This window comes from Sebastes fasciatus, chromosome 10 (genome assembly GCF_043250625.1).
Source record: "Sebastes fasciatus isolate fSebFas1 chromosome 10, fSebFas1.pri, whole genome shotgun sequence".
Lineage (NCBI taxonomy): Eukaryota > Metazoa > Chordata > Actinopteri > Perciformes > Sebastidae > Sebastes > Sebastes fasciatus.
Window position 1 is genome coordinate 17,694,630 of NC_133804.1, and position 14,593 is coordinate 17,709,222.

General features: G+C 37.6%; 1 protein-coding gene across 1 annotated transcript; it reads right to left on the reverse strand.

The window, feature by feature from the left end:
• Positions 1 to 1,565: 1,565 nt before the first annotated feature.
• LOC141775367 (high-affinity choline transporter 1-like) lies at positions 1,566 to 10,482 on the reverse strand. The gene is made up of 8 exons (XM_074648669.1): positions 9,967 to 10,482; positions 8,326 to 8,439; positions 7,562 to 7,717; positions 6,262 to 6,410; positions 4,316 to 4,459; positions 2,716 to 2,869; positions 2,426 to 2,643; positions 1,566 to 2,344 (listed from the first exon to the last, which is right to left on the reverse strand). Exons 1-8 carry the CDS (start codon positions 10,148 to 10,150, stop codon positions 1,763 to 1,765), a joined length of 1,701 nt encoding a protein of 566 aa, XP_074504770.1. The 5' UTR covers positions 10,151 to 10,482; the 3' UTR covers positions 1,566 to 1,762.
• Positions 10,483 to 14,593: the final 4,111 nt, after the last annotated feature.

Genomic DNA, 14,593 nt, shown 5'->3' on the forward strand with positions numbered 1-14,593 from the left:
AGGTCGGGGATGATGGATGAGAGTTTGCATCCTTTGTGAAACCAACAATGTGTAGTTGTGTTTGTGTTCGTAGTTATTTTAACCCAAAACACAATGTTTTTCCCTAAACTTAACTTTTTTTGTTGCTTAAACCTAAGAAGGTTGTAGTTTTGTTGTCCAAACCTAAAGAAGCCTTTTTGGTTGTGTTCAAAACGTGACGTTTCATTCATTTTAACAACATGTTAGAACGTGTTGCTTCGAAGTTTCACTTACACTTTTACAATTTAGTAGGCGTAGTAGGCCCCTAATGGCCCACATCTACAGTATGGTGCTTTGGCAACTGATAATGCCTATTTAATGGCCTGATAACAGTTGATATGGGTGATTAGATGGGCTACATCAGGTGTAATACACTCTGCTGCATCCCTGGCAAGTGTATTATCTAAACCTGTTGTTTTATTGAAGTTCAGTTCATTCAGGATCTAAAAGGACAGGGTTCTCTGTTACTATGTAAAAAAAAAGAAGCTTGAAGCCCTTGTTGAGAATAAAAGCTCTGTACTTGTGTTTCTCCATACAGACCTGAATGACTGAGGAGATCCTTCACCAGACTGTCTGCAACTGATGTAAGTCGTTTGCTATATCCTAACTCTTCTAGGGATTTACATAGCCTGCATGACTCATTGCTTAATTTCTTTATCTCGTATACTGTATAAAACTGGACTCATCCCTGGTTTTCTTAAAAAGTGTAAAACTTAAATCGTCTTAGTCCTATATTATGCTAATTTTCAGGTTCATACTTGTATTTTGTGTTTCTATGAAAACATGTTTACATGCTGTAATGTTCAAAAACCCTTAATTTTCCTCATACTATCTGCCTGAATATGAATATATATTTATCCTGTGCCTGACATGCTCTGTTTTAGTGCATTTCAATGGAATAGTGTTGCTTGGGTCTATGTTTACTTCCTGTCAGCTGATGTCATTCACATACACTGCAACCGTAACTATTGGTGCCTTCAAATGAAGCTCATGAGCTTGTGTTTACAACATGGGAAGTCATGTGCACAATATGCTTGGCGTTCAAGTGGTGAAAACACCGCTGCTAAGCAACAGCAATATTGACGTTACTGTCGGTGTCTAGAAGCCACAAAGGCTAACAATTTATCAAGCTAGCAAGCGGGTAACATAATGCAGGAAATGCAAAGGCATAATGACAGAGGAAAGGTATATATTATGCAGTTGTGACATCACAAACGTACAGAAATCCTGACAGTTCGTATAAATGGAGAGTTTCTGAATACGGGCTGTGTGTATTTCTCTATGGATAGATTGTTTTGATACTATATATAGCATTTAAGCCTGCTTTATAATAAAAAAAATATGAAAATCTAATTTTTTAACAATATGGGCCCTTTAACCTGATCAACTTTAAAATGTCATCACTTACCCAAAGCTCGGTCCTCTGTTTGGATCTGTTAATCGTAATTAGAGCCATCTTATCCACTACTTAAAACCAATATATATATATTTAAAATGAACCCAGGCTTTATCAACATCAACACATTTCAAGACAGTGGATCAATCTGCTTTGTTCATACTCTCAGTGAGGTAAGATTTGCTTTAGATTTTCTGTATCTTTCTAGTGACATACAGAAAATGTAATACAATGAAATTGTTGCAAGAGATGAATTCTTACACCATCCTGTGCCCAAGATTATCATTTCACAAAGATTGAGTATTTTTAATAAAAAAAATAAAGACATAAAGCACCATTCAAGACATGTTAGCATCCTATTAAATCATTCCTCTTTGAATCCTGCTGACTTGTCAACATTAATTCAGAGTCATTATGAACTTCAGGTTTCTCCCCCTCGTCTGATATGGTGGTGCCGTTGCTCAATAACATTAGTTTGTTCGGCGGTTTGAGGGTTTTCACTTTAAATACATCCCACCTCTCAGGAATCAGTCCTTTATTGAAGAGCAGCGACGCTATGTAGGAGAACAGCAAAGTGGCAAACATGTTGGACAACATGCAGATAGTCTGAACAGGAGAGCGCTGGACATATATGCCATTCTCAAGAGTGCAACCAGGGAAGTGGAGGACAACAGGCAACCCTATCGATGGATCGCCGCTCAGCACTCTCAACAACACTCCAACAAGCAAGCCCACGATGGAGCCGTTGCCATTGGAGATGTTAAAGAAGAGGACGCAGACGAGTTGAGGGAACATGATGGTGTAGGTTATGCTTGAGCCCAGGATCCATAAAACCATAATGCTGTTTTGTAGGCAAGTCAGCGCGGTGCCAGCCAAGCCCACCAACACCACGGTGGCACGGATCACCCACTGGAGCTCCCTATCTGATGCCTGCAGGGGGAAAAAAGCCTGTAAGCTGAAACAGAAAAGAAAGAACCACAAGTTCATTCATCCCCTCGGGTCCCCTCTTACCCTGGTCCTCAGGATGTTCTTATAGATGTTGGATGTGAAGATGGAGGCGGCTGACAATAGAGCCGAGTCCGTTGATGACATCACGGCAGCAGCTATAGCTCCGATACCAATGATGGAGATGTAGGGTGGGGTGAGGCTTTGCAGAGCAATGGGCAGAACCTGACTGGCCTCTCCACGCTCGTATGGAGACGGGGAGCCATACACGGTGGTGTTCCAGTCTGACACCAAACAATGTGACATAAATTAGCATAGTCTCGGTACTCTTTTTCTATTTAATGCTATTGCTGTACCTGTTGATGCTGCGACTGCTCCAATCAACAAGGATGGGATTCCGAGTATGAAGATGAGAGGAGCTGCAATAAAACAGGTGATCCTGGCTGTGGTTGACGAGGCAGCTGACAGGGTCCTCTGGTGGAAGGACTGATATCCAAGGTTACCTAAAGCCTTAGAAACAAACAAACAAAACCACTCTTAAGCTGGGGACACACCGAGCCGACATCAAAGAACTAGTGGCGACGAAGGCCACCCGTTGCGTCCCCTCACGACGCCTTTGTCTCGGCCAAAAAGTTGCACTTGAACATGACGCAAAGTATAATGTAGTCTTGTTTCACATTCATTCATTTCAAATGTAAAAATGCAATGATGAATATATTCATAATCAGCCTTTTTTTAAATACTTTTTCAGGCATTTGTGCTCATTTGACAGCAACACTAGCGACATGATAGGAAATGAGCGATGACCCCAGCTGGACTTGAACAAGGGACGTTTCAGTTGTCAGTGTCTCAAACCCCTTGTTTACCAGGGCGCCCAAAAGTTTTCTAATGCATCCTCCAACAGCCTTTGACTTGTCAAGGTATGGTCACATTACACTTCTGTCATACGAATATTCACTCTGTTCCTCATTCATTTCTATTGAAGCCCTTACGACAGGCAAATTCAAGCACTTTGATCGAGCGGATGTGCTCGGTCAGCCAATAGAAAGTAGTTTGGAAATGGAGAAATTATTATTTAAGCGTGTTTTATCACTATTTTTAGTACATTTTTACACTACCAAAATAAATAAATTTGCCATTACCTGCACCTAGCGATGCATCGATCCGACTTTTTCAGTCTAGATACTGATAGCGATACCTGGGCTTTGGGTATCAGCTGATACAGAGTACCGATCCAGTGTTTAATTAATAAGCTGTATGCTTCACTGTGTCGAAGAGACTGGGATCATTCTCTTATGTGTAAAGCAACATCAGGCTTGACTTAAACATTGTTTTCCTAACTTTCTAAAGCAAAATGTGACCAATAATTACATAGATATATACTGTTTATTTAATTGTTATTTATTATATAAACCGCGCACCAACGACTTGGAAATCTTCAGAATTAACAGGAATTTACAATTCTGGTGTAAAACTTTTTAATGCAGCAACAAATTGGTCAACACCAGAATTAAAATTCCAGTATATAATGTATATAGTTTATATAGATACTGTAGATAGACATACAGTAGAATTGACTTGAATAGATCGGCCTCATTGTCACTGATAATTGATCCAACTATATGAATCGACATCGGTGTGATATTCGATCCGTATCGGTGCATCTCTGCTTGCACCAGATATAGGACACCACATCCTTTTTCGTGGCAGAATCTGGGTAAATTTGTTTGAACAGAAATGTAATGTGACCGTCCCTATTATAGTGGGGAAAGCACAGGTGATACTAATGACCTTAACAATGGCTCTGTTTTATTTAAGTCCCAGTAAGCCATGACTGTGTGACAGCATGCACAATACCAGGACCCTAAAACTGCAGCAGCTAAATGGAATTCAGCCATCATTAATTTTAGTATTTACACTTATTCTTTAACTACTAAGTCAAAATGTAACCCTTACCAATAATAAGAAATTATCAATCCAACTCCACGCTCTTTCTTTATCCACCGAACCGATCCAGGGGGCCTGATAGGTGAAGTTGAAAGCAGTCTTGGTGATGTCAGTTGAATGGGGGTTCATAAGGACGAAGGGCACACATAACCACTGCAGGAAAGACAATGAACCACAGACGTAAACATTTTAAAACATACATAGTACTTGATAGAGTAAAGTGGTGGACACACTGCCCGCATGAGGCTCGCGTGAGGCTCGCGTGGCGTGTTGTTTTTTATTTTTTCGGCGTCCATGTTAACAGGTTAGAGTGGACACACTGCCCGCATGAGACGCGCGTCTATTTTATAGAATAGAAGGCTCGCCTATTTTACACGCGAGCCGCTCATGTCTCAGCTGCGTGTCCCAGCAGCAACAGACAGTGAAGGTGATCTATTGACAGTATATGGACATCATATCAGCTACATAATACAGTTTACATGTCTACAAATTTGTAGAATATGTCACAGACAGTGAAAGGGATCTAGTGACTGTATATTAACATCATACCAGCAAGACTTTACTACAGTTTCCATGTCTGGACATCTGTAGAATATGTCACAGACAGTTCAGGTGATCTAGTGACTGTATATTAACATCATACCTGCAAGATTACTAGTTTCCATGTCTACAAATCTGTAGAATATGTCAGAGAGTGAAAGGGATCTAGTGACTGTATATTAACATCATACCAGCAAGATTACTACAGTTTCCATGTCTGGACATCTGTAGAATATGTCACAGACAGTTCAGGTGATCTAGTGACTGTATATTAACATCATACCAGCAAGACTTTACTACAGTTTACATGTCTGGACATCTGTAGAATATGTCACAGACAGTTCAGGTGATCTAGTGACTGTATATTAACATCATACCTGCAAGATTACTACAGTTTCCATGTCTAGACATCTGTAGAATATGTCACAGACAGTGAAGGTGATCTATTGACTGTATATTAACTTCATACCTGCAAGACTTTACTACATTTATGAGGTCTATCTGTAGAATATGTTACGGAGATGAAAAAAAGTAAAGTTAAGTAAACTTGTTTTTAAATCAACACTTCCTGCTTTCATTTCAAAATAAAAGCCCTCAGGCGTTTTTTCTATAGACAGAATCCCTTCATTTGTTAACACGAGGCTTTTATCCTGAAATATGAGCAGTCAGTGCTGTGGAACACGCAGTCACTTTGGGAGCTCGAAGAATTGATAAAGTTTGGGGTTTAAATCAACACTTCCTGCTTTCATTTCGAAATAAAAGCCCTAAAGCGGGTTTTCTTAATTTTATTCTGAAATATGTGCCGGACAGTGATGTGGAACAAGCAGTGACTTGGAAAGCATCATAAATGAATACGGTATGGAGTTTTAATTGTGGATTATTACTATTATTTACTAATTACCACACATTTCTGAACCTTTCTCTGTCTAAAATAAATATAAATTATATTTATCATGAAGTTAAATGGCCGTTAAAAGGCAAACTCTATGCAGAAAGAAAGGGCTGACAGCAGCAGCAGAAACACAGCTGACAGGCTAGACAGGCTAGACAGGCAGCCGACAGGCAGCCGACAGGCAGCCGACAGGCAGCCGACAGGCAGGCGTCTAGTGTGAACACCAGACTCCTGCATCACGCAGCCACCACGCGACGCAGACGCCACGCGAGCCTCATGCGGGCAGTGTGCCCACGGCTTAAGGTGTGACAAGCAGATGTTTAGAGGCTTGGCAGGATGAGTGGGTGAGGCACCAAGCAGTTTATATACTATAAAAATAAATTATACGTTTCATCCCTCAAGGGTGAACGTTTCTTGAAACAAAGGAGCCAACGACAGAGCAGGCTTTAACAAGCTTCAACGTATTTCAGTTCAACTGTGCAATAAAAAGCTTTTGAAATTTTATATATGAATAGGAACTCACCAAACTGAAAAATATGAGGGTTAACTGTATGATGTCTGTGTAGGCGACAGAGTAGAGGCCTCCCAGCAGTGTGTAGATGATGGCTACTGTAGCAGAGATCCAAATGCAACCAGTATAGGATAAATCCAGGATCACACTCATTGTTGCACCTATAAAAGTAACAAAGTCACATACATGCAAAGACATACACAAATTTAATACATTTCTAAATAATTGCTCATTCTGTTTAGCACGATATCTACTGTGCACAATAGCATGATTAAGTTTTGATAGATGCTTTTAACTTAAAGGAACAGTGTAGGATCTGGCGGAATTTAGCGGTGATGTTGAGATTGCAACCAACTGAAGCCTCTCCCGTGTGCCATGCGTGTTGGAGAGCTATGTGGCAGCTGTTGTTGTTGTTGCCTGTTGGGCTTGAGTTTGCCATGTTATGATTTGAGCATATTTTTTATGCCAAATGCAGTACCTGTGAGGGTTTCTGGACAATAATTGTCATTGTTTTGTGTTGTTAATTGATTTCCGATAATAAATATATACATACATTTGCATAAAGCAGCATATTTGCCCACTCCCATGTTGATAAGAGTATTTAATACTTGACAAATCTCCCTTTAAGGTACATTTTGAACAGATAAAAAAATTGTGATTAATTTGCGATTAATCACGATTAACTATGAACAGTCATGCGATTAATCGCGATTAACAATTTTAATCGATTATTTTTAATATTATATTCCATTTCTGCCAATAGCCCCCCTAATTGTTACACACTGGTCCTTTTAATTCATTGTTTATTGTTAAGCCTAACTTCCCTTAGCTGTATTATAGTATTTCATGATACAGTTTCAGTGTGTAACTGACATAAAATACTTTAAACACCGATGCCACAAATCTTTGATCTTTTAAATTGAAGTGAAGTTTGTTATTACAGATGTTACAGCTGTCAAGTCTCTCCTCAATATAAATAATCTATTTGACAGATTTACAGGTGAGAGGTTCACATCATATAAAATACTTATTTTAATCCTCTCATCAGGTAATGAAACACGTTTTCTTTGAATTATTATACTGGTCCAAATACAAGATGCTTGTTTCTTTCCTGGAAGATACGTTAGTGCACAATACCAGGTGTGTTAGTTTATTGGTAGTAAGTTAAAGGCATGTTTCACCACTTTTCAAACCAAAACAATAATCATTCAATTAGTTTTTTTCTTCACGATGCATTTAGTAAATCATGTAGAAGTACAAGTTGTACTATTGCAAAATGTGCCTATTAGAGGATGACGTCAGTGTGACTCACCTAAGCCAATTAGAGTCCCTGTAACCCAGATTATGTCAGATATCAGCAGTGCCACGGACAGAACTCCACTTATTACATTTCCATACTTGATCTGGAACGGGTCCATCATCGTCACATATTTTTTGTCTCTCATCGTCTTGGCGAAGAAAAGTCCACCTTAACAATTGGAGCACAAAGGGGGACAGTCAGATTTGTGTGACTGTGTGTATCCCTGCATTTAGTCTGTTTCAGAGTTGATTTAGCATTGCACTCTTGTAACATTATCAGACTCACGATGGACACTTTAAAAAATGATAAAAATTGATGCAGCAACCAGATATATCGTTCTCTTTATCCCACTTTCCTTGTCAAAACCTGGTGCCTACATTACCCACAATGCAACGGCAACAATGAAACAAGGTATTTTCTTTTTAATTTAAAAGGGACCTGTAATGTTTTATACTTCTGGTGAATACAATCCAATCAATCTTATTTTCATATATGTGAACATCAACAACAGGGTTTGTAGGAAGCTATGGTGGTATCTAGACCTGTTCAGGCCTGAACACGTCTGTATACATTACATCATACTTTATCTAGTAGAACAAACCTTGACTGAAACAAGTTCCATATTTCAGATTTTTAGATATTTTTTCCAGATGTGCCCAAAACTAATGCCCCTCAATATGTCACTACTGGGGAAAAAAATAATAATAATTAATGTAAATTTCGGAAAAACACATACACATGATGCCATTATTATGTTGCCTGAAAAACTGTCTCACCAACAATAAAAGACAGGGCTGCTGTAACCGGTATGACAGCCCATGTCAGTCCCATGGTTGGTGAGTACACTGCCTCCGTCAGACCAACGATGAAGCCTCCTCCAACAAATGTAGCTGTAGGAAACACACACACACACCTATTGTATACATATACATATTCCCTATATTTGTGATACAGACCACCACTCATCACATTGTACCCTGTTTAGGCAAAAACTGATCTGTGAGAAATACATTTCCAAAAAAATTCATGGTAGCATAATATGCCATTTAATGATTTAATGTTGTTTCATATTTTTTTTTAATTCATCCACATATTGTTAACTTGAATTTGGAAAGGCAAACTATTGTAATCTTATTGTACATTTGAAACACCACATACTATAGGCATAAGATTAACTCCCCACCCTAATCATTTTTGGTATGGTACAATAAAAAGGTACTGAGGGATACAAGTTAAAGGTTGCAAAATAATCAGAGGTGGAAAGTACATTTACTCAAGCACTGTACTTAAATACAATTTTGAGATACTTGTACTTTACTTATTATTATTTACTTATAATTATTTCCATTTTATGGTACTTTATACTTCTACTCCACTACATGTTGGAGGCAAATATTGGACTTTATACTCTACTACGGGCGGCTGTGGCTCAGAGGGTAGAGCAGGTTGTCCACCAATCGGAAGGTCGGTGGTTCGATCCCCGGCTGCTCCGGGTCACATGTCGATGTGTCCTTGAGCAAGACACTTAACCCCAAATTGCTCCCGGAGGCATAGCCATCGGTGTGTGAATGAGTATTTAGATTAAATCCTGATGGGCAAAGTTGGCACCTTAGTAGCCTCTGCCATCAGTGTATGAATGTGTGTGTGAATGGGTGAATACTGACATGTAGTGTAAAGCGCTTTGAGTGGTCGGAAGACTAGAAAAGCGCTATATAAGTCCAAGTCCATTTACCATTTACCATTTTACTACATTTGTATGACAGCTTTATTTTCTACTTACTTTGTATTAATACAAAATATAAATAAACTAATAAATGACCCTGTTTTATTCATTGGTATTATTAGCCTATTAGGCTAAGTTACATAGTCCTATATAAAGTAATTCAAATAACATCCTTTACCAGCAGCAACATTAAAGTTATGTACACATCTGATAATATAATGAACATTATTCTGAAAAGGTAGGCTATTTTTACACAGTAGTATTGCTATTTTTACTAAAATGAAAGATCAGAATACTTCATTCCCCACTGGGTAATGCTAATCACCTTAAACACTTAAAACAGGGCTGCACATAGACTTATACAGTATAAAGTATTAGGCTAGTCTACAGATATCTTTTTTATCTCGACTCTCTATGCTCTAGTTGTAGTCCAACGGGCTATAGACCTATGAGGTGAGATGTTTTGCATGTTGCTTCATACGTGTGAAAGCTATAATTATAAATAATTATAGTCATATTGTTGAGATGTGTAACGTTAGAACGTTACAACATCAGAATAAGATATCATCCGTCTCATTGCGACAATAGCTCTAATTAAAAAATTCTGTCCATCCAGAAGTCACCCCAAAACTACTTATTCTACTTACTTTAATTATAATGTGATTCAGCCGCCCCTTGCCCTCCACACACTTACCTGTCATGGTGAAGACTCCCACCATCAAGCTGATCCCTCTGTTACCCAGCAGGGTGATCTCTGTTCGGTCTGCCTGGCTGCTGTTCAGCAGCCGCCTCGACTTCACGGATGCCCAGATGCCGGTGCCCAGCACCAGGAGGTAGAAGAGCACCATCACCACCAGTCCGGGGACGTTCAGGCTCATCGTGCAATGACTGACTGACTGACTGACAGACTGACTGTGGCTACCTCTACCTCCCTCAAACTCATTGATAGTGTCAAAACAAGCAAAACCGGTTTTCTGCAAGTATGCGTCATCCACACGCAGCTACCCTGACAAACTAATCTAATCAACTAAATTCTCTCACTGGTTATGCGTATTTACTAATGATATCAAGCAAGAAAATAGGAAATATCTAACAGTTTCCAGGACCAAGATGATGTAGCTCCACACCAGTAAAACAACCTGAGGAGAAAAAAAGCATCAGGAGTCAACCTATGTGGTGCAGGTTGATTTTTTCACAGCAAAATTGCTTTATTATTACTGTATAGGCTTATATGTACTTTCTATTGTAGCCTATTAGAGATGGTAGGTTTAGTTGTATATTAGCTATGCTGTTATAAAGTGCTTATACATTTTTCTTTTTACATTTTTGATAATGCATTCATTCATTACATTGTGATACAACAGACCAAACTATCAATGGAATTATTATTATCTGTCAAAATATCTGAATACATAAAAAAATAAATGAAATTTGGAAATTTGTTCAGACACCTGCCTCTTTTTGCATACGAGATCACGATTATTTATCACGATTATTTATTGATTTTAGGGACAAAATATTTGTATTGCAAATTCACATTTAAATAAACAGAGCGCTGCTTTCACTTCCATGTTGTGCTACATTCCAACTGTCAAAAACTCTAAATGTTATCCTTTTATTTAGTTTTTGTCATCTATAGTGGTTATTTGCATAAAAACACACAATTCAAATGATTAAAAAATTAATTATTGTATCTTTATTTAAATATTTGCTTTGATAATCTTGGCCTTGACTGTGCCGCTGTGTGCCGACTTTTCATTAGCTCTCAGTTGGCTGATGATCAGTTGGAGAGTCCATAATCTTTTTTTTCCCAGTAAGTCATCTAATAGCTGAAATGAAAACCAGATAACAACTGAAAACAAAACTAAAAAAAGGGGCTTTATCTTCCTTCCTCTTCAAAGTCTTTCTGCAGATCATTAAAATGGGAATACATTTGCTATCAATTTGTCTTGTCATACCCCTTTACATCAGGCAACGACCAGAGAAAAAGGTTACTTTCATTCTATAAAATAATAATGTAAAGATAAATATGAGGCTATAAAAAGGTAGAAAACAGTGGAAAATGTTTTTTATGAGGGTGATGTGTATTAGAGGGGGAAAAGACATGACAAGTCCTCTTCCCTGAGACAAACTCTTTTATTGTTTCAAAAAACTACGTACTGATCCATGTCCATCACCTTCAGTTACACAGCAGCACCGTACTTTTGTTTCCCAATTCAATTCAATTCAATTTGCGTTATTGGCATGACTGTCAGGTGAACAATATTGCCAAAGCGTCAATTCAATAATACATAAAAACAAAAAAAGAACTAAATAAAAACAAAAACATATATATATATACATATATACAATTAATTAAGCAAATTATAACATATAGATATTTAAAAAGAACATGCATGTAAATGGAAGAAAACAATAAAAAAGTAATTACTTGTGTCAATAAAACAAACAAACAAATAAAAAACAATTAATAACAATATATTACAATATGAAAGGATAAATAAAAAAATAAAAAATCATTTTCTCTCATACACAGCACCCTCCTCATACCAGCTCTTACTTTGTAAATGGCAACTTCCGGTCGCAGAATATGGAGAAAAAAAAGGTCGGTTTTTTTCGTTTCTGTCTTCTAGTGATTTTTTTTTTTTAGAATTAGAAAATGAAAATCAACCCGTTTTTTTTTTTTTTTTTTAAATAAAAATGTTTTGAATTTTTTTTTTAATAACCGTTTGTGAAAGGAAAACCAAATGACCAAAGATACACTGACTCTCTAGAGCTGTCACATAAAGTAAGCACGTTACAATATTTGCCTCTGAAATGTAACTTTAGTGAAAGTTTCAGAATAAAGTAGCACAAAATGGACCCATAGAACAGTTATACAGTTTAATTCCAGCTCTGCTAAGTGAAGTTAATAACTGCTGAACCTCAACTAGATAGATGTTTGTTGTAACTCAGCCAGATTAATGTGAGCAAACAGTAGCTAACAGATTAACGGTCAGTTAACGTTCAACGGCTAACTAACGGCTGAAGATTCAAATGTAGATGACCGTTATAGCTGACCGTCGACTGTGACGTCTTAACGGTTAACTCACCGGTCTGTTGAGCTGTCTGTGGTCGGCTGTCTGTGTGGATTCATCCGGGACTGTCTTCCTCTCCTCTGTCTGTATCTCTGTCTGTCTCATGGTCGATCATAGCCCCCTTATTAAACGGGGAAGGGGGAGTTTGATAACGTTACTTGATAAGAGATGATGACATGATGAGCAATGACATTTATTTCTATGCCTAAACCTGCTTGGAAGCAGCGAGTAAATAAATAATAATATATGGGGATCCCTATAAAACCATATAGGATTATGAGGCAAACATGATTGTATAGGCCTATCTGCAGTTTGGGTATATTGATTTTGACTTAAAGGTCCCATATCGTGCTCATTTTCAGGTTCATATTTGTATTTTGTGTTTCTACTACACTGTAGTAGAAACAAAAAAATCTGACAAAATCTGACATTTCCAGAATAAAATCAGAATATTACCAGAAAAAACTCGGAATGTTACGAGAATAAAGTCATAACTTTACGAGAAAAAAAGTCGTAATATAACGAGAATAAAGTCATAATATTATGAGAAAAAAGTCGTAATATTACAAGAATAAAGTCATAACTTTACGAGAAAAAAGTCGTAATATTACGAGAATAAAGTCATAGTATTATGAGAAAAAGTCAGAAGTTTTTACGAGACTAAAGTCAGAAGTTTACGAGAAAAAAGTCAGAAGTTTACGAGAAAAAATTTGAAATATTATGAGAATAAAAGAGAGAATAGGGGCCCACTTAATGTCAAACTCATTTTGACAGGTCGGAATGTCCGGAATGTCCGGAATTTCCGGAACTAATCGGCGTCCAGTCATACCGGAAACCACGCCCACCCGCCCCTTTTTTCCCACGCTCCTGAGCCAATGAGATACGTCTACGTCATTGTGGGCGGTCTCCCCTTTTCTTTCCCACGCCCCTGGTGATTTTTTTTATCCAATGAGATAGGACCACGTGATCACGCGAAATTCCCACGTGTTTGAACCAATGAGAAATGTGTGAACTCTTTTTTTTTCTTTTTTTTTTCAACATATTTTTATTATTTTCAGAACAGAAGGCTCACAGCAATGTTATGTTCAACAGTTATTCTATACAGTCAGACCCCCCCCCCCCCCCCACCCTCCCCAAAAACCAGTAAATAAAAATAAATTAATTATAAAAATGGGTGAAAAGGGACATTTTACATAAAATAACACAGTGGTTAAATTTGACCGTAAAAATAAATATATATATATATACATATATACACATATACATATATACACACATATACATACACATATACACACATACATACATAAAAATAAATAAAGAAAAAAAGAAGAAGACAATAAGAATAGCAGATAGTATCAAAGTGACGTCAACACGAGGGACACGCTGACCCCCCGACCAAGGCGAAAGGAATAGATAGAAAATTCCATCACAAAACCTAAATAAGCCTTTTTGTTTGTGTTCAAAACGTGACAATTCATTGAGTTTTACAACATATTAAAACGCGTTGCTTTTAAGTTTCACTTTTACAATAGTAGGCATAGTAGGCCCCAAATGACTCACATCTATAGTGCTATAGTGACTGATAACGCCTATTTAATGGCCTGATAACAGTTGAATCGGGTGCCTATGGTGATGCAATTTATATGCATGCATCATCTCTTGAAAAAACTGGATGTAGTCTATCATGCTGCCTTGCGGTTTGTAACTGGTGCAAGCCTCTGTATACACATCATTGTAACTTATATGAAATGGTTCAATGTACGTCACTGTGTTTACGGAGAAAACAACATATGTTCATTTTTATTGCAAAAGCTTTTATGGGTAAATCACTGCAGTACATATTCAGTTTACCGACATATTTCTTCAGTAGCTATAAATCAGAAAATTGTCCTTGGTCCCCATCACCCGAACAGAGCTGGGTAAACCTGTCTTTTCCTTTCACGCCACGCAAGCTTGGAATGAGCTGCAAGTCATACTTAACTTGAAATCCGTTTCTGTTTGTGCTGGTATATTATCTTTGTGATGTTATCTATCCCCATTTGTACTCATAGCCTTTTTACTTGCGGCCCATCTTGACCAGGACTCCCTGGCAGAAGAGATATTGTATCTCAATGGAACCTTTCTGGTTAAATAAAAGATAAATGAATAATTGAAAAAAAAAAAAAATTGGCCAAGAACATATGTGCAAACACATTTCCATTTAAAAACAAACTAAGATTCTTGTTGAAAATTCAAATATCC